Source organism: Lissotriton vulgaris, chromosome 2_1 (genome assembly GCF_964263255.1).
Source record: "Lissotriton vulgaris chromosome 2_1, aLisVul1.2, whole genome shotgun sequence".
NCBI classification, from domain to species: Eukaryota; Metazoa; Chordata; class Amphibia; order Caudata; family Salamandridae; genus Lissotriton; species Lissotriton vulgaris.
This window is the reverse complement of record NC_141687.1, coordinates 716,498,128-716,524,384: the sequence shown is the minus strand read 5'-3', so window position 1 is coordinate 716,524,384 and position 26,257 is coordinate 716,498,128. Positions and strand designations below refer to the sequence as shown.

The window sequence follows — 26,257 nt, the reverse complement described above, 5'->3', positions numbered from 1 at the left end:
TGACTTCAACCTCCGCTGGAACGATCACAATGATGCGGTGGTAAAAGGTCTGAAGAATTTCCTTAACGCCCTTGACCTCACCCAAATTTGCAACAGTCCAACACACGATAAGGGCTCTATCCTTGACCTTATCATCTCCAAAGAGGGCTCTATCCAACTCGAATCTATCCAACCCTGTGACTGGTCAGATCATCATATTGTCACATTCTTCATCAATGAAAAAGTTAAACTTAACCCTGCTCAATCCGCCAGGCCCAAAGTCTGGAAAAGAGACATGAAAAAGCTAAACTCAAACTCGCTGCCCCCCAACAGCTGCAACTTACTACTTCCTCCTGCTGGCGTTAAGGACGTCCAATCCTTGACTGATCACCATCTTAGCACTATGACCTCAATAATTAACGAAGTCGCACCCTTGCAGCTAAAAAAAGCCACCGCAAAAATTTCCAACCCCTGGTACGACGGGAGTCTCAATGACGATAGACGCGCAATGCGAATGGCAGAGCGCACCTGGAGATCAGCTCCCTCTGCACTGAACCTAAAGAACCTGAAGAAAAAGAGAAATGCCTACTTCAGGAAAATAAAACGATCAAAATCAGACTTCTTCAGTCGTCAGCTCGACCAAGCCAAAAATCGTCCGAGAAAGCTGTTTGAGCTTATCCGAACACAATCCAAAGAACAACCCCAACCTCTCAACACCATGCGCGAAGCTCCCTCCTGCGAAGACTTCGCCTCTTTCTTTAACCAAAAAACTGACAACATAAAGAATGATCTCCTCATGGACGCAAGCCTCTTCCCCAAACCCCACCGCATAGCACCCACTAAACCAAAAAACAATGCCTCCTGGTCAACCTTTGTCACCTACACAGAAGAAGAAATTGGCAAACTGCTCAGCACTCTGAAACCATCCAATCACCTCACGGACCCCCTTCCTGCTAACGCTGTCAAAGTCCTTACCCCGTTGCTCCTTCCACTCTGGACCAAAATCATTAACAGCTCACTTCAACAAGGGATCATTCCCGACTCCCTCAAAGTCGGACAAGTCACACCTTTGCTAAAGAAACCTACAGCCGACCCCTCTGACCTAAACAACTACCGTCCCATTACCAACATTCCGACTCTTGCCAAACTGCTGGAAAAATGCGCACAAATACAATTGACTAAACACATTACTCAGTTTGATCTCCTCAACTCTCATCAATCAGGCTTCCGAGCAAATCACAGTACTGAAACTGCTATGACTCACATAATCGACGACGCCCTCCAAATCCTTGATCATAACGACACCTGCCTCCTCATCCTCCTTGATCTCTCCTCCGCATTTGACACCGTCAAACATGAGATCTTACTCGAACTATTAAACACAAGAATGGGCCTATCTGGAACTGTGCTCAAATGGTTTACGTCCTTTCTGCATAACAGGTCGCAGAAATTCAAGAGCAACAACTTGATGTCCGCGCCAAGACCTGTATCGCTAGGCGTACCACAAGGATCCTCTCTATCCCCAACTTTGTTCAACTTAGTTATGGAACCTCTAACCACTTTGCTGCAAGAATCCAATGTACACTTCCACATGTATGCTGATGACACCCAACTTTATCTCAAACTACAATCACCCAAAGACATCACGCTCTTGAACTCAACGATCAGAAGCACTCAATCTTGGCTGGCCGCTAATCATCTCAAACTCAATGCCCTTAAAACAGAGTTCCTTCTGATCTCACCACCCGCGAAGATCACTACCGCACAAATGTGGCTTAAAGACCTCACAGCACTTAATGTTCAACCCACCATTGTGGACTCAGCAAAATCTTTGGGCATAACACTTGACACCAATCTCAGCATGCAGGAACACATCAACAAAGCAACTAAGGGAGCGAACTACCAAATCAACACCCTTAGGAAACTTAAACCTTTCCTTCCAGCCAAAGACTTCCAAACTGCGGTACAGTCACTAGTCATACCTCGAATAGAATACGGCAGCACCGCACTCTGCGGTCTCCCCCTAGCTACTACGGCACCCTTAAGAGCCTCTTTAAACGCCGCAGCGAGACTTATCACTGGATCAAAAAAACACTCACACATTTCCCCTGACTTCAAATCCCTGAACTGGCTGCCGCTTGAAGCCAGAATACAACTGAAAATCGCTTGTTTGACGCACAAGGCTATCCACCTGAGCTCACCTAGATACCTCGCACAGAAGCTGACGATTTCTGGAGGCACCAGAAACACTAGAGGTACAAACAATCTTTTGCTAAAGCCTAAAAGATTCCGCAAGGAAAAAACCTATAAACGCTCCTTCTCGGGAATGGCTCCCAGGATTTGGAATTCGCTTCCCCCTGAAACCAGGCTGATCACATCCTCCATACTTTTCAAGAAAGAAGTAAAAGCGATCCTCATGGCTAAATACACTTTAACCACTACTGGAGATAAAACCACAAAGACTCGTTACTCATCTGTACTATTTGTTCGAACCCTTTGTACTTTTATTTTGACTCTGAATTTGATTTACTTCACTGTTTTATGATATAACTTCAATGTACTTCTAACATGATTGATGTATCTGCGTATACATGCTCCCCTTCTCTGTAAAGCGCTCTGATATCTGCGAAGATCTTGTTCGCGCTATATAAAACTTTCAAAATAAATAAAATAAAATAAATAAATAAACAACGCATTGCGCTGGGGGGCGCTCTAGGATAGGGAATAGGTTTAATGTACTATCCAACACCTTCCCTACTATCCACGGGGACTGGAGTTGGAATAGTAAATTAAACTATTCACTATCCAGCGCCCCAAAGCACTATGCGTTGTAAAGGCATGCGTTGTAAAAAACCGCGTTGTAAAGGCATGTGTGGTAAACGCATGCATTGTAACGTCATACATCCCAATAAAAGACTTCAGATCAACTTTATCTCTGGGTGGAGAACTATCCACTATCGCCTTACCTAATCCTGGTCTTGGTTCTACACCTTGTTCTGACAAAACATGGCCCAGATATTCTACTTTGAGTCCTGAATACACACTTTTCTTTCTTCAAAACTACCCCACCTTCTCGTAAAGCTTTCAGTACTCTAAACATAGTGTTATCATGCGATTCACAAGTAGGACCATGGACTAACACGTCGTCTTGAAAAACAACCACACCTTTTATGTTTTTTAATAGATTTGACATGATTCTCTGAAAGACTGCAGCCGTAGAGGCCAATCCAAATGGCATGCTGCTCCTGCTTTCTGCCGCCGCTGATTGCCTCCAGGAACCCCGCCCTCAGGCCTTCGTCCCCCCCCCCCCTCGCCGCCTCCTCCGCGCTCTTTTCCCGCCTTCCAGACCCCCGCCGCTGCTCCCCTGCCCCCTTCCTCTGCCCCGCTCCCCATTCGCCAACCCGCTCCCGCCTCCCAGTTGCTCCTCCCTCGCTCCGCCCCCCCAATCTCCATTTATGGCAGAGTCCGCGCAGCGTCCACGCACAGCGGGCGCACCGATTGCGCGCCAAAGGCAAGCCCGTCTGCGCCCGTCCGTGCCAAGCCCGCGCCCAGCGCCAGACCCCCTGGCCCCCGAAGACGCCAGCCCAGCCGCCGGACCTACAACTACGCCACCCTCATCGCACTCAGCACCGGCCGAATCCCCGGCTGCCACCGAGCCACCCCAGGACGCACCCACGGACCCTTCACCTGCCAAGCCTGCAAGTTCTCCTGCATCCGGACCTGCACCGCACCCACCGAGAAGAGCACTGGCAGCAACCACCTGAAGTGCATCCTGCTCAAAACCCACTCCGTCCACAGACACGCCATAGAACTCTGGAACCTCCTCGACACCACAGCTCCAGACGTCGCATTCCTCACGGAAACCTGGATGAACGCCTCCTCAGCGCCAGACATCGCCATCCCGGACGGATACAAGATCACCCGGACAGACCACGCCAACCAGACGGGAGGAGGCATCGCCATCGTCTACAAGAACACCATCCGCATTACGACCAACTCCGACGACACCCTCACAGCCGCCGAACACCTGCACTTCCAGATACACACCGACCCCAAGACCACCCACAGAGGCACCCTCATCTACAGACCGCCGGGACCACGCACACAATTCAGCGAAGACTTCGCCGACTTAATCAGCCCGCACGCCCTCCCCTCCACTGACTACATCCTCCTCGGGGACCTCAACTTCCACCTGGAGAACAACAACGACCGCAACACCACCACCCTGCTCGGCAACCTCGGACTCAAGCAACTGGTGACCACTCCCGGCCACTACACCGGCCACACGCTCGACCCAGTCTTCTCCTCCAGCAAGGACATCTCCTTAAGCCACGCCACCGGACTCCACTGGATGGACCACAGCTGCATCCACTTCAGCTTCAGAAGGACCACGCTCCACCACCACCAGCAACAGGGTCCCCGCTGGAACAAGATCACAGCCGACCAGCTCGCCGCATCCCTGAGCCAGAACCCTCCCGCCAGCTCAGCGAACCCCAACCAAGCCGCCAACAACCTCACGAGGTGGATCAGCAACTGCGCAGACGACCTCGCTCCACTGAAGACCCCTCCCAGCAGACCCGGCAACAAGAAGGCATCCTGGTTCACCGACGAACTCAAGAGCTCCAAGAAGATCTGCAGAGCCCTCGAGAAAGCCTGGCGCAGAGACCCGACACCAGACAACATGACCACCCTCAAGCTCGCCACTCGAAAATACCACCAACTGATCCACGCCACCAAGAAAACCGCATTCAAAGAACGACTGGACAACAACGCCCACAACAGCAAGGAACTCTTCAACATCGTCAAAGAGCTCTCCAACCCCAGCGCCAGAAACAACGACATCACCCCATCGCAAGACCTCTGCAACTCGCTCGCCTCGTTCTTCCACAGCAAGATCGCAGACATACATAACAGCTTCAGCACACAGCTGACGCACCCTACGACCGCACCAGCGCCCCCCACCACCACCCTCCGCGCCTGGACCCCGATCAACACCGAAGACACCATACGCACGATGAACTCCATCCACTCCGGATCACCAACCGACCCCTGCCCTCACCACGTCTTCAACAAGGCTGACTCAGTCATCGCTCCCCATCTACGGGACATCATCAACGCCTCCTTCGACACTGCAACCTTCCCAGAGAGCTGGAAGCAGGCCGAACTCAGCGCCCTACTGAAGAAACCATCAGCAGACCCCACCGACCTCAAAAACTACCGCCCCATCTCGCTCCTCCCGTTTCCGGCCAAAGTCATCGAGAAGACAGTCAACAGACAGCTGGCCGCCTTCCTCGAGATGAATGGATCTGTCGACCACTCGCAGTCCGGCTTCCAGGCCAACCGCAGTACCGAGACCGCCCTCATCGCAGCCACCGACGACATCCGAACCCTGCTCGACAACGGGGAAACAGCGGCCCTCATCCTCTTGGACCTCTCCGCGGCGTTCGACGCGGTCTGCCACCGCACCCTAGTGCAGCACCTCAACAACATCGGAATCCAGGAGAAGGCACTGGAATGGATCATCTCCTTCCTTGCCGGAAGGACACAGAGAGTCCGCCTCCCCCCGTTCAGATCAGAAGCCACCGAAGTCATCTGCGGCATACCACAAGGATCTTCACTCAGCCCCACGCTGTTCAACATCTACATGAGCCCACTCGCGGCCATCGCACATCAACACAACCTCAACATCATCTCCTACGCCGACGACACCCAGCTGATCCTCTCCCTCACCAACGACCCCGCCACCGCCAGAACCAACCTACACGAAGGGATGAAAGACGTAGCAGAGTGGATGATGAACAGCCGCCTGAAACTGAACTCAGATAAGACGGAAGTCCTCATCCTGGGATCGTCGCCCTCCTCCTGGGACGACTCCTGGTGGCCCCCTGCCCTGGGCAGCGCACCCAAACCAACAGACCACGCACGCAACCTGGGCTTCATCCTGGACTCCTCCCTCTCCATGACCAGACAAGTCAACGCCATTTCCTCGTCATGCTTCAACATCCTACGCATGCTACGTAAGATCTTCCGGTGGATCCCCACCGAAACCAGGAAGACTGTCACCCAGGCCCTCGTCACCAGCCGACTGGACTACGGCAACTCCCTCTACGCCGGAACCACTGCAAAACTCCAGAAAAGACTCCAGCGCATTCAGAACGCCTCAGCACGACTCATCCTGGACATCCCCCCCGACACAGCCACATCTCCGCACACCCGAGAAACCTGCACTGGCTCCCCGTCAACAAGAGAATCACGTTCCGACTCCTCACCCACGCACACAAAGCTCTCCACAACCAAGGCCCAAGATACCTCAACGACCGCCTGAACTTCTACACTCCCACCCGCCAGCTTTGATCGACCAGCCACGCCCTCGCCGCCGTCCCCCGCATCCGAAGAGCCACAACGGGAAGAAGATCCTTCTCCTACCTGGCCGCCAAGACGTGGAACTCCCTCCCCACCCACCTTCGCCTGACCCAAGACCACCTCGCCTTCAGGAAGCAACTCAAGACCTGGCTGTTCGAGCAGTAGCGGACCCCCCTACCCCAAGCGCCTTGAGACCCTCCGGGTGAGTAGCGCGCTATACAAATGCTTTGATTGATTGATTGATTGCATGCAACAGTATTGAAAAGACCCAATGGGAGATACAAAGCAGTAAGGTGCCTGAATGATGGATCTAAAATGACCTGATAAGCCAAAGCAAAGTCCAGCTTGCTAAACCATTTAGAGACATTTATCAGGGACAACATATCAGGTATTTTTGGGAGAGGGTGTGAATCTACCCAAATATTCTTATTTAGACAGCGTAAATCGATGCAGACACGAAGATCGCCATTTTTCTTCTTGGCGACGACCAAGGGAGAAAGCCAAAGGGAAGATTCAATTGGCTCGATTATCCCTTTCTTGCAAAGAACATTTAGTTCTTGTTCTAGCTGGTCCCTAACACTAAATGGTACGTTTCTCAATCTGTGTTTGACTGGTAAAGCATTGTCTTTAACTCTGATGGTATGCTTAAATCCTTTCCCCTCTCCGAGCTCATCACCAAAAACAGACGGAAAACGTTCCACTAATTTGTCCTCAAAATGATCTTTTTGGACAACCGAAACAGGATCTTCAGTGCCTGGCCTAAGTACCATCTTAAACAAACCTTGGTGAAACCATCCAATAATGTTTAACCCTTTGATGGGACACATAGATTTTACCAAAATTCTTTCTTCCTCTAAACTCAAGCGTGTCCTCAAAATATCCTGCAAGATCAATTTTCCTACCCTCATAGAACATAGGGGATTTATCTGGTGGTTGTAATTCACGATCTCCCCCAAACTTCATTAAATAGTTCTTGGGTTAGAATAGTCATCCTCGCACCAGAGTCAACTAACAAACACACAATTTTATCACAGATTCCAATATCAATGTATGGATCAAACCATTCTGTAGCTGATTCAGGACCACTGCACAAATCTCCAACAACTACCATGTCTCTTAGGTCATCCTGAATATTATTCAAATCATCATGCTTATATTCAGACACACACCCACATTAGCAACAGAAGAAGAAATCCCAGTTTGTTTGTTGTCTTGTAAATGCGTTATATTACGCTTCACATTCCAACACACTTTAGAAAAATGTGCAAATTTCCCACACACTCTGCAAGTGACATTTTTAGCAGAACACGGACGTCCCGATCTAAAATGTGGATAATTACCACATTTAAAAAATATATTCGTTTGCTTGAAAAATGTATTCTCTGTACGTGTAATCATGTTATTTTTACCTTCTGTAACCTTCACAACGTTCACACAATCATCTTTAGTTGTTGTTGAAGGTAACTTTTCTTCTAGTTCTTTGGCAGATAATTTAGAAAACTATGCTTTGAGCAACACGTACAGTTTCCTCAAGAGTAGGATTGCCTAAGGAGAGTAGTTTCTGCTGGATACTTTTGTCTGTGCATTTAGAAATATATTGATCTCATCATTTGATCTCTACTTTTTCCCATGTCTCTGCTCTCGCTTGAAGAACTTGTGCCCAACTACAACCAAGCTTGGTTGAATATCAAAACATAATTCTAACTGTTTCAACAAACTCATCAATGTCTTCTTCTTCTTCTGGAGCACGCACTAGAGGTGGTAAGTGTTTGGAAATAGATAGTCCTTCAAACCCAAGAGCATGTAATAAAAGATATTTTTTCTCTCTGCTCTAGAACATGAAGCCCCTATTGCTTCCAGATAGGTAGTAAAAGCATCATACCATTTTTTCCAAACAATAGGTGGTTCACCAGGAAAGGGGGAGGAGGAGTAACAGCTTGCATGTTTGTTGTTACAATCAATATTCAGAACAAACACCCATATAATACCATTTAAATTGACTAAAATTGTTACATTTTTCTTTAAATAAATGTCCAAAATAAAAGAAAAAAAAAAACACTTTCTTTCCCTTTTTTACTGAGAAGACAAAAAAAATATCCAACAAAGATGTTTTAAATATATGCATTCTCTTTCAAAATAGAGAAGATGGAATAACGGAAGTTTGTGTGGAGATGTGAGTGTCAGCGACAATAACACGCAGTATGAATCTTCTTCAAATACAAGTAAAATAGCTTACTTCGAATATCGCCAAAAATAATGATAGACAAGACTTGGTGTGCGTGTCACCGAAAATGCACGCTCCCTCGATGTGTTCTCGATGCTGTTCCTTGTGTCAAAATGTCATAACCGTAATATTTGGTGTGCGTGTCACCGTGTACGCACTCAATTCTATGGCAGGACCGGAGGCTTCTGATTATGCTTTCTCTATTTCTTTACTGCACAAACAGCAGCCAATGAAATTACAATAACAGTAAAGAAAAAACAACATTTCCCATGAGGCTTTGAACCACGCCTCCAGTAACATTAGCCAATCACAGCAATCATAAGCATATAAGGAATAGAGACACTAATCTGGCCTCCTCTTTCTTTGCTGCTCCGCAGCCCAGATAAGTGCTCCCTATCCTTATATGCTTTGACTGAATGTATTTTCGTCTCTGGCGTATGCTTAGTTTGCCTTCATAACTGTTCTGCATAACGTGGTTGCGTTATTGATATTGTTTGCTTTGTCTGCTTTATCACGCTGTAGCGCTCCCCCTCCTCGCGGAGGGCTCAGGTCGCGGTCAGCCTCCGGGTTGCATCCCCGGTGCGGCGCTTTTGCCCGCTCTCCCGCTCTCCCCCCCTCTCTAACTCCCTTCCTCCCCGGTGTGCTGCGAAGGCTGCCCGCGTCTCGCCTGCTTCCCCCCCTCCCCTCCGATATCAGAGCTTCACTCCATGTCCCGTAGATTGCTTGTCAAGAGCGCGTGTTGAGCTAGTAGGCTTACCCCTTTGCTGCCCGCAGCGCCGGCCGCTGCTTCATCGCGGTCACGGTTGGTGAGGGTTTGGCCCCCCCCTTGGGGAGAGGACGCACGCGGGAGCCCAGCCGAGGCCCGGCGTGCGTCTGCAGGGGCTCGCGCACGCAGTGTGCGCGCGCAGCCTCGTGTAGTGCCGTGCATGACGCTCTAGCCCCGGCTGAAAGGGGAATACACGCAGTTTCTGGCCAGGAGCCGAGGGCCGTTATTTTGACCGCAGAGGCAGCGTTTTTACCTCTTTCAACTATCGAAGGTCTGGTGCATTAACCCCTAGCTTCCCTGCGACAGAGGAAGCAGGATAATTTTTGTAAACCCCTATTTCAGTTGATTGGGGTTGTTTCTCCCTCCATTAGTCCTAGAGTGGGACTTATTTATTTCTGACATTGATATTTCCGGCTCCTGCGCCTGGCACTTCCCCTACTGGACGCCCCTGCTTGGGCTGACGCTTTTGGCTTCCCTCTGGGGATTTGGAGTGGGATTTCCTATAATCCCTTATGATGATGGCAAATAATGAGTACTGCGAAGAGGAAGGTACTGCGTGCGACTACCAGGGCGATGATGATTACTACGGGGAAGAATCTATGGAGGATATCATTGATAAAAAGCTGGACGCCAAGCTGGATAAGGCTCTCTCCTCCGTCCTGCTCCCACTAGCCAAAAAGTTAGAGATGTTGGTCCCTGGTAAGACACTTCCTATTCCTGGACAAGATCCCTCTCGACCCCCCCCCGCTTAAGAAAGTGGCCCTTGACCCCTCCTGGCCCCACGCCCACTCCTATGAGAAGATTTACAAGTCCAAGGAGTCCTCTTCTGGTGACACTGCCCTGCCGGCCCGACCCCCTCCCTCCCCCCCTCTGAAAGACACCACCACTGACACTGATACGGGCACTGACTCTTCTGACGCCGCTCCCCGCAAGCGCTCCAAGAAACGCAAGCATGCCTCTCCGGCTGGTACCCCTTCGCCCTTATCTTTTGACCCTACAGAGATTGTGCATCCCAGATCCTCTGACTGGCTCCCTCCCCCGGCTGTGGCCGAATATCTAGAAGCTCACCTCCGGAAAGGTTTTGACAAGGAGGTGAGAGCCCGACTTAGATCTGAGTGCCCCCGCCCGACCTGGCCCACAAAGTAGCCCTTACGCCCGACATTGACCCTTCTATGACAACCTTCCTAAAAAAGTACAAGAAAGACCCCAAGAAAGGGATTGATCGCGCGCTCAGAGCGTGCCAAGATAAGGTCCTTGACCTTTCAGGGCCGTTAGCCAAAATTCTAGAGCTTGCCCTCCAGGCTCAAGAGACTGGCGCTGCTATCCATCCGGTAGTCTTGGCGGGCTGGGCACAACGCGCCATTTTTATGTTGGGGAACGCCAACTGTGCGTTAGCGGCGGAAAGACGGAAGTCAGTCCTGCTCCGGATTGACCCTCAGTTGGTGGAACTGGCCTCTTCTGAACCAGGTCCTTTGGCGGAAGGACAGTTGTTTGGGGACAACTTTGTTAAAGACATTGCCAAGTTCGTTAACACTTTTGCATCTCTTGATAAGTCACAAGCCTCTTTGAAAAGAGTATTGCACCAGGTCTCCAACAGGGCCGGGCGTGGTAGAGGACGCTCGACCGGCCGCTACTCGAATACCAGTCCTCAGAGAGGCTACGCCCCTAGACGGGGCAGAGGCTACACACAAGAGCCGGACCAGGCCGGTTTCTATCCATCGAGATCACGCGGCTTCCGAGGCCGATATAATCGAGGAGTCAACAGGGGTTACAAAAACTTCGATAATCAGTCCTCTGGTAAGTCAAATGTGCCCTTTGTTTCCTCTGGGAGGAAGGTTGCGTCATTTTGCAATGAACTGGTCAAATCTTACTACAGATGCTTGGGTCCTTCGGACCGTCGAGGGCTACGAGATAGAATTAGTGGAATGCCCCCTACAGCCATTCCCTCCCAGGCCTCTCCTTTTTTCCCCTTCTCGAACAGAGTTTTATCGACTCAGAACTGGAGGAGCTTTTGTCGAAAGACGCGATTGCAGTCGGCCCCTTCACTCCAGAGGGCTTCTGCAGCAACGTCTTTCTGGTACAAAAGAAGGGTGGCGGTCAACGCCTTGTGTTAAATCTGAGAAACTTCAACCCCTTTGTAATATACCGTCACTTCAAGATGGAGGGCATCCATCTTTTACGAGACCTTCTGTTGGAAAACGACTGGATGGTCAGATTAGACTTAAAGGATGCATACCTGACAGTCCCCATCTGCCCCTCTCATCAGAAATACTTGCAGTTCCCTTGGAAAGGGTGTTGGTATCGTTACAAAGCTCTTCCCTTCGGACTGTCCTCTGCCCCTTGGGTGTTCACCAAGCTTCTCAAACCGGCGATCTCTCGCCTTCGAGAGATGGGAGTGCGTCTCATCATTTATTTAGACGACATGCTCATCCTAGCCCAAGATCAGTCCCTTCTCCTCTCCCACTTAAGAGTGGACGACGTCCTTACTAGAGAATCTGGGTTTCGTGATCAATACCAAGAAATCGGTGATGATTCCGAATCAACAGATGGAGTTCCTGTGTTTCATGATAGACTGTCTCGGCCCAGTTGCTTCTTCCCCTTCCCAAGATCAGGTCAATCAAGAGGGAAATAACTTCCACCTTGGCCAAGCACAAGATATCCTTACGGGTGCTAGCGAGGATCGTGGGCCTTTTGGCTTCGTCGATCCGGCCCTTTGCAATACAGGGCCCTGCAGAGGCTGAAAATCTTTTACTTGCAGAGGAAATTTCATTACGATCATCTTATCCCTCTTTCCCCCGAGGCGCGAGAGGAACTCCAGTGGTGGCTAGAGCACATGTCGGCCTGGAATGGTCGAGCCATCTTCGGGGCGGCCCCAGATGTGATCATCGAATCGGACGCCAGTCAATGGGGCTGGGGCGCTCGCTGTGGAGATTTTTCCACAGGAGGAGGATGGTCAGCAGACGAACTGTCCTTACACATAAATTGTCTGGAGTTGTTGGCAGGGTCCTTTGCCATCAGGTCTATCTCACCGCTGAAGAGCAACTGCTGTATCCTCCTTCGGATGGACAATGTCTCAGCGGTGAGATACATCAACAGACTTGGGGGGGACGAAGTCCCGAATGCTAGTCCTCATTGCGAAAGAATTCTGTCACTTCTGCCTGGATCGCAAGATCTCTGTAGTAGCGGAGTACCTCCCGGGCAAGTTCAATCAGGTGGCAGATTGGAACTCCCGTTTTCTTCAGGATTTCAGCGACTGGAGACTCCACCCATCGCTGTTCTCGCAGATCATGACTATGCGAGGCCCCTGTCAGATGGACCTCTTTGCCTCTCGACTCAACTCCCATCTCCCTTTTTTCTACAGCTGGAGACCGGACCCAATGGCGGTGGGGACGGACGCGTTCCTTCACCATTGGGGGCATCGGAGGAATTATGCGTTTCCACCGTTTGCGATGATTCCGAGAGTAGCGGCGCTAGTGCGCCGGCAGAGGGCGACGGTAGTGTTGGTGACTCCGTTCTGGTCAACTCAGTCATGGTTTCCCGCACTGCTGGAGTTATCTGTGGATCTCCCCTTCCGGCTCCCAGTCTTCCTGACGCTTCTGCAGGACCCAGTGGGTGCGTGCCACCCCTTGGTCCTGCAGAACCAGTTGACCTCAATGGTGTGGACGCTCTCAGGCGACACGAACGCCTTGCAGGCCTTTCACGAGAGGCTTCCAGCTTTATGCAGCAGGCGTGGGCTCCTTCCACCCGGAAACGATACTCTGCATCTTGGAAGAAGTGGGTGGGTTGGTGCCTTTCAAAACAGGTGGATCCCGTGGGATCAAATGTAACTGAGGTTCTAAATTTTTTATCCCAACAGGCGACCGCTGGTCTGGCTTACCGGTCGGTTAATAACTTCAGGTCTGCAATTTCTGCGGGTCACGACCACATAGATGGTAAGCCTGTGGGGATGCATCCCCTGGTTTGTACGTTGCTTAAAGGTGTGCGGGTGGCCAACCCTCCTCGGCCCAGGTATTCCACAATGTGGGATGTTACTAAGGTGCTTAATTTGTTGGAATCCTGGCCCGATAATGGTGATTTGTCATTGAGGCAGCTCTCTGCCAAGCTCACTATGCTATTGTGCCTCATCTCATGCCGCTGGGTTTCAGATGTTAGGGCATTGGATCTAGCTGGTAGGATGTTTTCTCCTCAGGGTGTTTCATTTGTTATCTCACGACGGACTAAGACCATGTCTCGTTCAGTTGAGTATCCTGCTTTTCCGCATAACCGCAAATTGTGTGTGTTACAATGTCTTAAATGTTATGAAGAACGTACTATTGCTCACAGGCTTGATCCTTTAGGTCAACTGTTGATCAGTGTTCGAAAACCCTTCAAGCCGGTCGCGGCTGCTACTTTAGCCAGGTGGGTTCGCTGGATCATGTCTGAGGCAGGCATTGATGTATCTGCTTATGGGGCTCATTCAGCGAGAGGTGCGATGGCTTCCATGCCTATTTACTGGGTTCCCGATTGGAGGATATCCTCAAAGCAGCCGATTGGTCTTTGGATTCCATGTTTAAAGTGTTTTACTATAAACCTATTCCTCATGTTTCTGATGCTGTGATTGATGAACTTACTTGATGAGCTTTGAACCAGCATAATCAGAAGCCTCCGGTCCTGCCATAGAATACAAAATTTTCTAGCTATCGCGACAAGAATTTTAGATTCTATTAAGGACACGGAGGCGAGGATTATCCCACCCGTTGGGACAGTTTGATCACTGTAAAGTTGTTTTGCTATAATGTTGTTTAACAACTTTGTACCCACCCTGTGAGAAATGCAGTTGGTGAGCTTCTTTTCTCAGACTTCCTTTTTCTGTTTCAGGAAATGACTCTAGCAAGAGTTGATTGCCTTCTTTGGATGGTGCTGCCCTGCCTTCCTGTTGGAAGAAGATACCCTGTGGTTATGGATCTTCTCTGTTGAGAATCCCCTTTGGAACTGTTCTCTCCGTTGAGAGTTAAGACTGTTTCACTTCATACAGACTGTTTGCGCAAAGAAAGAGGAGGCCAGATTAGTGTCTCTATTCCTTATATGCTTATGATTGCTGTGATTGGCTAATGTTACTGGAGGCGTGGTTCAAAGCCTCATGGGAAATGTTGTTTTTTCTTTACTGTTATTGTAATTTCATTGGCTGCTGTTTGTGCAGTAAAGAAATAGAGAAAGCATAATCCTCGCCTACGTGTCCTTAATAGAATCTAAAATTCTTGTCGCGATAGCTAGAAAATTTTGTATTCCTCGAAGATACCAACTGGTGTGTGTGTCACCGTGTACGTACTCAATTCCTCGAAGATACCAACTGGTGTGCGTGTCACCGTGTACGCACGTCTATAGTAATATTCTCCTCAGAGTAATGTTGTGCAGCGAAGGAATGCCTCCAACTAAATCTAACGCATACACCAAAGATGGCGCTTATGTTGCGTACGTCAATCGTGAAGAAGTGAAATAAGCCTTATTTGACTTAACACATCCAAGATGGCTCTTACGTTGCTTGCATCATACGTAGCATCGCAATCTTCTGCGCTCCGAGTTCCAAGATTGCCGCCACTTGAAATCTGGTACGCTAACTTCAAGGATAAGCGCAGTGACGTCAAGATCACTTTGAGCTTTCCTTCACTCTCGTCACGCTGCTGCCGAAAACGTAAAGATAAAAACAGTACCTTAATTAGAATACAATCCGTCGCGTCCTCAACGAGCACTAATCTCTTCTCAACACGAAGAAACAGACCGCTCGCTGAAAGTTTCCTTCAACGTTACACAGGTAACTGCAGATATTTTCTTTACTTCTGTAGGTCCTGCGTGCACCTGTGCCCTCGTCGCCACGTTTTGTGTAGTAATTGAGTTCACAACACAGCTATAAGTTGTAGAGGAGAAGTTTAATGTGGCACAGGTGCTGCGCAGCAGTCAACGTCACAGCACGCCAACTGACTTCTTACAATTCAAAACCAGGTTCTTTTTAGAACAGAAGATCACAACACATTGCAGGAACATTCCATAAAAGACTAGAACATTACAACCAGTCTCAACCCATCACTGTGGAAACGATCAAGGAGGCAATCCGTTTATTGCCTAATGGAAAAACGGCTGGGCTAAATGGCCTAACGGGGTTATTTTACAAAGCATTAGGGATCTACAGACACTGCATTTACACACAAAAAAAAAAAAAAAAAAAAGAGTAATTCATGAAGGGGCTGTTTTCCCCATCACTAGGTGAGCCTTGCTTGTTACACTTCTTAAAGTGGACAAACTGCCAGAACAGTGCGGTTCATATAGGCCACTTAATAAATACGAATGCCAAGATCTTATCCAAGGTCTATAGATAACCGTTCTTATTCTCTGTGCTGCAGCAAATGGGTATGCCTTAAACCTTTGCTAAGTAGATAAAACTGCTCTACACCGAATGAAGAACCAGGATAAGAATAAACGGTAGCACAGCAAAACCGCTGCTTATTCGGAGGGGCACATGACAAGGCTGCCCGTTGTCCACATTACTATTCATTATGACCCTCGAGCCATTAACACGCAAAATATGTCAATGGCATGCTTACAAACTGCTGTGGTTCTAGTGGAGGCATATCAGCATATCGCTATAAGCAGACGATATGGTGCTAGATGTCCAAAACCTTGCAACTCATTTAGCTCCACTAATCAGAGAATACATCCGATTCAAATGCTTTGCAGGGTTAAGTATAAACTGGTCGAAGTCAGTTATCCAAACACACACACACACACACACACACACATATATATATATATATATATATACACCCTCGATTGGTTTGATGACCCCGTTAAGTATCTGGGAATTTGGGTCAATAGAGACCTGGACTTAGTTGTCTGGGAAAACAATGGGGGGGGAGTGGTCTCTCAACTGGTGGAACAAGTAACCAGATGGATTAGACTCCCACTGTCTTTGGCAGACAGAACTGTGCTTCTACAAATGATAGTCCTCCCACGGTTCCTGTACCGGATCATTAATATTACAATCACACTACTTCTTCATTTTTTTAATACAATACATTCTCAAATGATAACCCTAACATGCTCAGGCAAACAACCTAGAATCAAATGGGGGCCACTATCTTATGCAGGACGAGAGTTTGAAGCCCCAGATCTCGATCTGTATTACATATGCGCCAAACCACACAATTGGTATCACCCCCATGAATATATACCACACTTAGAAGTAGAATCGGATGACGACCACCCCCTTCCACTTATGGCCAATCTGACGCAAAAGAGAACAAGTATCCCTTGCTCACATATCAACACTGTAAAGTGCACAACGATGGCTTGGTAAACTCTTGGCACCAGGGGCCAAAATTCAACGCTCTATGCACCGGCTCTTTCCCTCACGCACCATCCAGACTTATCAGTCACGAATGTCACCAAGACCCTGACCCTACTGAAGGAAACCAGCCTCAAAACAATAGGGAATTTATTCCCAGGTGGGTCATTTATAGCACTCCCAGAGTTTTCCTCTGGACAACCACAAACCCCTCTCCTTACTTTTACATCATCGGTGGGGCGATATGAAAAAGCTACATCCGTCCTTTCCTTCGGAGCCCACCACTCTAGGATCCCTCCATGCCCTGCTTACCAGCTCAACGTGTAAACATCTCATCACTATACTACACAATGCATCCCTGAAGGAAAGGCACACTGACATGCAACAAGGCCTTGACAGATGGAATGCTGCATTAGATATGCCACTCACTGTAGACGAATGGGGTTTCTGCTGAACGCTCACCCCCAACATCTCTGCATTATACACTTCAAATATTTTCAACAAATGTACTACACACAGCCAGGTCGTTCAGATATAGGCTGCAAGTATTTTGATGCAAATTGCTCCAGATGCAGAGCAGAGCGAGACGATTTTCTTCTTCTGGCTTGGTCACGCCCCCAAATTAACCACATATGGACTGAGGTAACTGATGTCCTCACAGTTATGATGTCGGAGTTGTCCACATAACGCACAACTGTGCCTTCTACCTCATATCGAGTCGCTCAAACCCTCTCATTGACGTTTTGTAGCAGTAGCATTATTGATTGCAAGGAGAGGATGGGCAATGAATTGGGGGCCAAAATGTATCCCCAAGTTAAAAACACTGGATTAACGACATGATATTGCAAAGAGCAATTTCAACTATTCGCTGAGGAATCCTCATCTTTATCATTCCTCCCAAAAGACATTTGGAGTCTGCTCGTGGCCTATCTGCTATCCTAATATGAAGGGCTAAAGTCTGATTGTAATATATGCAATACTGCACTTATTTTAAAGAAATGAAGGGATTTGCGGGATGTATAATGAATGAATGTGTGACCATGTAGAACTGTCATTGTATATATGGTATGCTCTAACAAATTCCTTCTAGCTGCCTCTGTGAACTAAGATCTATGAATGAAACTTGATGAATAAAAAGTACCACAAAAAAAGCAAGTGTTGAAGCCTCCCTGTGGTACCCACTGAGATTAGGTATTCACTAGAAAAGTGAAATTCATATCTTTTTCTCACGTTCAAGCTGCAGAATTGAATCTTTTAGAGATGCATAATAACTTCGATCAGGCCACTGGTAGTGGAGCAGGATCAGGTTTCCAGCTGATGCGCTCAAGGAATCCTGGACTCAATGTTAATAACCTCAAATTGTTCCAGGATCAGCACCTAGAGGATGTTGGGAAGCAAATTGCTAATGTATAGTTGTTGTGCGTATATTATCCAGGGCTCTTATTAGCAACCCCCCTCCCTAAATTTTCTCCCTACTTTTTTTATTGGTTGGGGGAGGGGGGTGGATGGCGGTGGAGGAGGGGGAAGAGTGGGGTTTGGGCGTGGTGATAGTTGACATCTTGGAAGGTGAAGAGACAGACTATTAATTGCATTTAAGAATTTGTTAGCTTAATTATACGGATACTTTCAAAAGAGTTGTAATGGCAGATGTAGTCACTATGAAAGTCAAGCTAGTGTATTTCCTCAACTCAACTGACTCGAACCTAAAAACTTTGAAGCACGCGTCAGGCAAATCCCACTATGACTGAATTAAATGTGTGCAAAAAGGGAGTAAAATGAACTACATCTACCATGATGCATTGCAGGAGTACTGGTGCAACACTTGAGAGTAAGACCTGTGCTGTGTTTAAAAGGCCTTCTGATGCGGGGGCATATACCACGTTTCATTTTATATTTCACCACAGTAATATACAAGCATTTATATTCAACACCAATTGTACAGGAAAAAAAAATCTCTTTTCCACTAAAATACCACGAAACACTCCTCACGAGATTTCCACATTTCTGAACGACAGAGTGAATGAATTCACAAGTACAGAAAAGGGTCATTAGCGGTTATATTTACTTTGCATTTTTAGTTTCCGCATAGCCCTCAGCTTCCTTTTCTGCTTGTGTTTAAGGATGCTGTTGAATCTTCTGGGCCTCATCAGTTTCAAGCCTGGTCCTGCTCGTGCATCCACTACCTACAGAAGAGCAAACAAAACCCAGTTAATATCAAGGATTTCTTGAGCTACATCAAACTTCAAAAAACATTTATTTAAAAAACAAAGCCAGTTACATACATTTCATTTTCGGGTATAAGCGTTCATATATTCAAACGACCATGGCAAAATGTGCAAACAAGATATTTCATAAAAGAGCTCAATATGCGATTTGCAACTTAACAATGTTCGAAGATGGCGGTTTTAACCAGTGTAGCAAAGTTAAGCTAAAAAGAGGTGAGTGTGCAGGTTTGGGGTTACAAAAATATTACATTGAAAACGAGCACAAATGTAACGCATGCACGGCCATCATTGTTTAATGCTTTTCTTAAAATAAAAGAAACCATTCCAAAATGGCTACTTGCTCAAGTGGTGAAGTCTCACAACAAAAACTGAGTTGTGGACTGAACAAATGTTTCAAGTGACCACTCTGCCACAGTCAAAAGGAAACAGGCGACTGCTCTACCTGCAGTATCACAGATGTACATGCAGACGAATTTCTGTGTCCAATTGGTCTACCAGTAAAAATGTATACGGCTGAATGAATTACAGTGAGAGTGGTCTCATATGTGTTTTTACACCGCGGTACTCCAGGTCAAGTCCTTTGACCGCAGCAAGCTAAAAGACGGAATGAAGATTTGTAAAGGGCAGAGAAACTACCTGAGCTGTAGAAAGAATGGCAATAACCACTACAGAGCTTGCCTCTACTATCCACATCCTGCGATCATGGTGGCAGAGCACTCTACAACATACAGTATCAGACGTGAGATCTAACATGATCAAAGATTCCAAGCGGTTTTGAAAATGTGTGTTTTTCAACATACATTAGGTATCCCGGCCAGGCCTCTCTAGCCTCCCTAGAATGGAAACATCCTTTAACATTTCATCAGCGATAAAACTGCAGCTTTTACCCTTACCATCCAATTTCAGGTACATCTAAACTAAGAACCCAAGTTGATGTGTAGGTTTTAGCTTAAACCCTGCACATTTTAGCTCTGGTATACAATAGTGTCAAAGGATGAAGGACAGCGACAGGCAAAGAGCCACTTCCTCATCCCCTAATAATTTACTTATCTGCTCCCTTGCATTCACTTGGAGTTGTGAGTAGGTCATATAAAGACAATTACTCTACCCACTAAGTTCAACTAGCTTAAAAAAAAAAAATATTTAGAGGGAGGGGTACTGGTTGATAAACCGCATTCAGGCTGCACATATTTGGTTGTAGTATGGACGTTGTTTTTTCAAAGGTTCGACTTTGCAACAGTTGAAAATGTGCTAATCGTTTAAAAAGTTGATAAGGCGCTCATCGTTTTAAAAGTTGAAAAGAAAAACAGCCTTAGGCGTATAGCTTGCTGTCTACTTCCACTCACAGCTTTTACTTACATGATTCCAGTTCTTCTTACAACCACTAGGAAGTTTCTTCCATCTTTTCACCAGCAATACACAAGCATTGCAGATATCTCCAGTACGGTCTTCGCGCAACCTAAAACAGATGCCACATTAACAAATAACATAGAAAAAAATTACAAGAATTTAACCCAGTTTTATACAGCAAAGTGAAACACTAACATGACCAGGCAACGTCAATTGTTACACAACTAAAAGAACAAGTATTGACAAAGCCGTTTGAGCTTTGTATGTATATAGGTTTTCACAAAGATGCACTAAAAGCACAGGGCTCCCACAGATAAATATGTACAATCCTGACAGCAGTAGTACACGTTTTTCCTCTTAATATAAAAACGGCGGAACATGAACAGTAGCATCACATGGTCCCCTTGTGAAACAAGCATTGGCAAAGCCAATAGGTCTCACCTACGTAAGAGCAATTGGCTTTGCCAATAGGTTTTAGCCATGTTGTACACCAGCGTGGCTGGTGTTATGGAGTGGTGCAGAGAATCGTAGAGTGATGTAGAGTAGAGTGTCATGGAGGAAGTAGAGTGGCATAGAGCAAAGTTGTGTAGAGTGTTGTTGGGGGAGTAGAGTGTCGAGTGGAAGGGCGTAGAGTTGACTGGCATACAGTGTCATACTGGAGTAGAGTTCTGTAAAGTGGAGTGTCAGAGTGGCGTAGAGGGTGTTGCTTCGAGTATTGTAGAGGGACAGAGCGGAGCAGATTGTTGAAGAGTCTAGTGGCATGGAACAGAGTAGATAGTTGCAGGGACTAGGGCATGAGTAGAGTGTTGCAGAGTGTGTCAGAGTGGCGTAGAGTGCGGTGGCATAAAGTAGATAGGCTTAGAGTCGAGTGGCGCAAAGTCGAGTGAAGTGGCGTAGAGTACAATGGTGCAGGGTAGAGAGCAGATGTGTAGAGGTGAGTGGCATAGAGAGCAGTGGCATAGAGTAGACTGCAGTGGTGCCTGATAGATTAGAGTGGTGTACAGTGGAGTGATGCAGAGTGGAGTGGTATAAAGTTTAGTGGCAGAGAGTGCAGTCTTGTAGAGCGTCCGAGTGCATTGACGTAGAGCGCATTGGTATACAGAAGAGTAGAGAGGCGTAGAGTCTAGGTGCAGAGTGCACTGGTATAGAGTACAGCTGATTGGAGCAGAGTAGAGTGCAGTGTTGCATAGTAGAGCATCATAGAGTGCAACAGCGTAGAGTGCAGAGTAAAGTCACGTAGAGTGGATTGATTTGGAGTGCAGTGGCTTAGTGTCAGAGTAGAGCGGCATAGATTAGCGCAAAGCAGATTAGAGTGACAGTGGATTGGTTTTAAAGTGCGGTGGCGAAGAATGCAGTGGTGCATAGAAGAGTAGTGTGGGGTAGAGCGCAGTGGTGTAGAGTGGAGAGAGGTCTAGTGAAGTGGCATAGCATGAAGTGGTGCAGAGTAGACTGCAGTCATGCAGTGTGGAGTGGACTTTACTGTGGGTAAACAAGGAGACTGCTTTGGCAAGAGCTAAAGGAACATCGGCGTGCACAGGAACAACTATAACCTTCAGAAAAGGATGAGACACCAAGAAGCACATCGATTCTAAGGTCTCACCAGCAACACTCTGTCCATTTCTGAACATTTGGTGAAGAATATGGTTTACGTTCTGGATGCCTCATCTGGGAGGACTAATACAAACTCTAGAGGCTACACCCAGCAAAGTGTCCGGTTAAAGCCTACCTCTGGGATTTTTTGGTTCAATTTCTTAAAGCTGATAGGGAGTACTGCTTTCAGTGTCTGATGTACAATCTGAAGTACTGTGTATGCAGCTGTGGAAGACTTTCCTAGGGTACTGAAATGATTTTTTTCAGCAAGTGTTCCTATCTACGAACATTTGTAAAATTATTTTTATATGGCTAATGTACTGCACAGCTAGGAAAACACATTGAAAAATACTTTTTCCACATCACACATATGCAGGTTCAGGTTATTCTGATGGCCAACATTTTAAAACCCAATGCATGGCAACTACAATGCTTTGTAACAAGGATATTCTCATGAACCAACATATACTGAAAGAACGTTGTAAAGGACAACTCGATAAATTTCAAAAGTGCATGCATACGACGGCCCGATCTTGTTGCGGTGAGGGATTTGGATTTCAAATAAGTTTACTGTAAAAAGTTTTTTAAAAAATTAAAAAACACATCTGCTGAGATGTACTCGCCAGCTCCGCAGCCATATTTTGAGCTGTGGTGTAACCTGCTGTTTACAAAAGGGCAGAATTGTGAATAAAGAAGAATTACCACACGGTTTTTGGACAAAGAGAAGTGGAGAATAAATATGGGAATCCAATGTTGAAGCACAAAGAAATCTACTTTGTAAATACAAAACAAATTAATTATTTTACTGAGTTCACATGTACATGGCCTACTACGGTTTCATGCACGGATGTTTGACAGGAGCTAATAAAAGTGCCGAGATGACCAAAGCCTGGATGAGCTTTTTTCTACCCAGGAACAAAGACACAAGGGGCCTGCACAAGCTCAGACTTTTTGTCCCCAAGAGTTGTGAACCTGGGGCAGACCCATTTGCAACCTCCTGTTCAACATCGACTACTAAGGATATAAAAGTGGAATTTTCAGATGTATGCAGACAATCCCCTGCTAGTGGTATATGTGGGGAAAAATAGGGCAGATCGTGCCATGACAGCGCTTGTGGACACCCCAGCCTGGTAGCAACACAGCATGTTCGAGATTAATGGGTCAGACTGAGCTCATGTCACCGTGTGTGATCAATGCAGGGTTCCTGCCATTTTACCAACCATTACTTCAAACACCATCCACTGATATTGAAACATCCCCCCCCCCCCCCCCCACCCCTTAGACCACAGCTTTCCAAACTTTTCATGTTGGTGACACACTTTTTAGACAATATTTATTTTGTGACACGGTAATGTGCCCGAACCTCCTAAGAGGGATTTGGGCCGGTTATTCTTTCAGTGTCTGATGTACAATCTGAAGTACTGTGTATGCAGCTGTGGAAGACTTTCCTAGGGTACTGAAATGATTTTTTTCAGCAAGTGTTCCTATCTACGAACATTTGTAAAATTATTTTTATATGGCTAATGTACTGCACAGCTAGGAAAACACATTGAAAAATACTTTTTCCACATCACACATATGCAGGTTCAGGTTATTCTGATGGCCAACATTTTAAAACCCAATGCATGGCAACTACAATGCTTTGTAACAAGGATATTCTCATGAACCAACATATACTGAAAGAACGTTGTAAAGGACAACTCGATAAATTTCAAAAGTGCATGCATACGACGGCCCGATCTTGTTGCGGTGAGGGATTTGGATTTCAAATAAGTTTACTGTAAAAAGTTTTTTAAAAAATTAAAAAACACATCTGCTGAGATGTACTCGCCAGCTCCGCAGCCATATTTTGAGCTGTGGTGTAACCTGCTGTTTACAAAAGGGCAGAATTGTGAATAAAGAAGAATTACCACACGGTTTTTGGACAAAGAGAAGTGGAGAATAAATATGGGAATCCAATGTTGAAGCACAAAGAAATCTACTTTGTAAATACAAAACAAATTAATTATTTTACTGAGTTCACATGTACATGGCCTACTACGGTTTCATGCACGGATGTTTGACAGGAGCTAATAAAAGTGCCGAGATGACCAAAGCCTGGATGAGCTTTTTTCTACCCAGGAACAAAGACACAAGGGGCCTGCACAAGCTCAGACTTTTTGTCCCCAAGAGTTGTGAACCTGGGGCAGACCCATTTGCAACCTCCTGTTCAACATCGACTACTAAGGATATAAAAGTGGAATTTTCAGATGTATGCAGACAATCCCCTGCTAGTGGTATATGTGGGGAAAAATAGGGCAGATCGTGCCATGACAGCGCTTGTGGACACCCCAGCCTGGTAGCAACACAGCATGTTCGAGATTAATGGGTCAGACTGAGCTCATGTCACCGTGTGTGATCAATGCAGGGTTCCTGCCATTTTACCAACCATTACTTCAAACACCATCCACTGATATTGAAACATCCCCCCCCCCCCACCCCTTAGACCACAGCTTTCCAAACTTTTCATGTTGGTGACACACTTTAGACAATATTTATTTTGTGACACGGTAATGTGCCCGAACCTCCTAAGAGGGATTTGGGCCGGTTATTCAACTAATAACTACGGAGCACGTGATGACTCTGGGTCAAAAATATCACAATGGTTTGTGCATCAACTTCCCAAATCCTAACAGTAAATGTCTGAAACGGAAAACTAGTTAAAATAGTGGCATTTTCTGAATATCTGCATTGGAAGAAGGGTTATAGCTGGGGCAAGACCACTATGAATTTGAAGAAAGACCTCCTCTTAAAAATAACAAATCTTGGATTGGGTTTTATTCCACGTTAAGATCAAGAGAGATGGCGGATGTAGCAGACATCATGCAGAATTGAAGTGGCAAAACGCAACCTGCCTCGCCGTGAAATTGATTACAAAACAATAAAATAGCGAGACATACCACATATCTATCAGAAACTCAAATTGTGCATCAACTTCTCCCTCCTTTTATAACGACAATGGCAAACTTCACAAGTAAAAATAAAATATATGAAAAAATGAAAGCATGAACATCGACTTCTAAGGCACAACCTATGTCTAAAAGGCAAGCGTAGGCGCAAGGCGTAAACCACAGTTTTGTGAGCTTCATTTAAAAGGATGTTATGTGATTATTTAAAGTACTTAGTTTGAATTGAAGCTCACGTGAATCACATGGCTATAATACTAATGGAAAAATAATCTTCTCTGTTCAAATTTCTCATAACTAAACAGTACTGGCCCTACCCCCTATAGCTCCCCCTTTTCATTCTCCTCTTCCCCTCCTGCCCATTCCACTTTGGCTATGTACACCCACCTTTTTGCTATCTCCTTTCCACTTCTTGCGAGGGGGTGCACCATGATTAACCCCACCATACCTGCTCTGTTCAATACTCCACAACATATGATCCCCAACCCACCGCTTTCGTACCCTAACCCGCTTTCTGCTTTTCTGTGTTACTGTATTGCATTTCTTAGAGTCTATTTTTCTTTCTCACTTTTCATTGACACCAAATTTGCTATAAAACATTTAGCTTTCGCTGCTCTCTTTGTTTCTGTGCATCTCGCATTGCTTTTCCCGAACTCGACATGGCGTGGTCCACCTCTCCACCGTCGCTCAGCCCACACCCCCTCATGGAGGTCTGGTTTTGTCAAAGATTAGCAGGTGCTATTTGGGGTCAGCACAGACCATAGCCAGCCGCTTTTGTCCATGACCACAATTTAACAAAGGATGGGGTACTGTTGAGTCCCCGAGTACAGCAGTCCATTGGAAAGCGGGTGCTCCCAGACTCACCATATGGGTGTTGCGCACCAGCCCAGGCTCCGAGGAACTATTCCAAAGATGTTCGGAGGTTGTGTTAAAGTTGCTAGGGGAGGTAGGCAGCCTGCAAGCCCTGCCAGGCAGGTGGCCGTTTCACCATGGGGCGCCGGCGAGTGACTGGTGAAGAAGGCCTCCGCTCATAATAGGTAATAAATTATGCCTACTATAAATGAAAAAGCGCACCCGGGTTTTACAGTTTATATTTGCTTAGAAAAAATTTACTTTCACATTTGACCTTTAGGAGAACAAATATGTAAAACGTCAAAAAGCATGTGTTGCACACCACTGCAAAAGACACAAAAACACGAAGAATGCACACATCACTTTAAACATAACACTTTTACCAGGCCTTCGAATAATGCCAATTGATGCATGGCAGATAAAAATACATTAATCAGAGTCGACTCAACACTTCTGCCTGTAAATCCCTGGAGCCACCGCCTACATCAGCAAAACTTATGAAGCTAGCGGCCTGCGTGCACCTTGTGACAGCCCTACCTCAGTAATTGTTAGCACACAATCAGCCCCCTGCCCTCCTCCCATCTTCCTCACACCTCTTGCAATTACATCACAATGACCCAAGCCCCCAAAACAATCAGTTTCTTT

At 46.7% G+C, this 26,257-nt stretch overlaps 1 protein-coding gene across 2 annotated transcripts in view; it reads right to left on the bottom strand.

The window, feature by feature from the left end:
- SINHCAF (SIN3-HDAC complex associated factor) overlaps positions 1–26,257 on the bottom strand; it is a 78,073-nt gene that overhangs the window by 26,801 nt on the left and 25,015 nt on the right. For both annotated transcript variants that reach the window (XM_086955978.1, XM_086955979.1), the window contains exons 3-4: positions 20,235–20,334; positions 18,716–18,833 (exon numbers count right to left, since the gene is read on the bottom strand). In XM_086955978.1, coding sequence (XP_086812104.1) covers positions 18,716–18,833; positions 20,235–20,334 — 218 coding nt within the window. The remainder of the gene's footprint in view (positions 1–18,715; positions 18,834–20,234; positions 20,335–26,257) is intronic.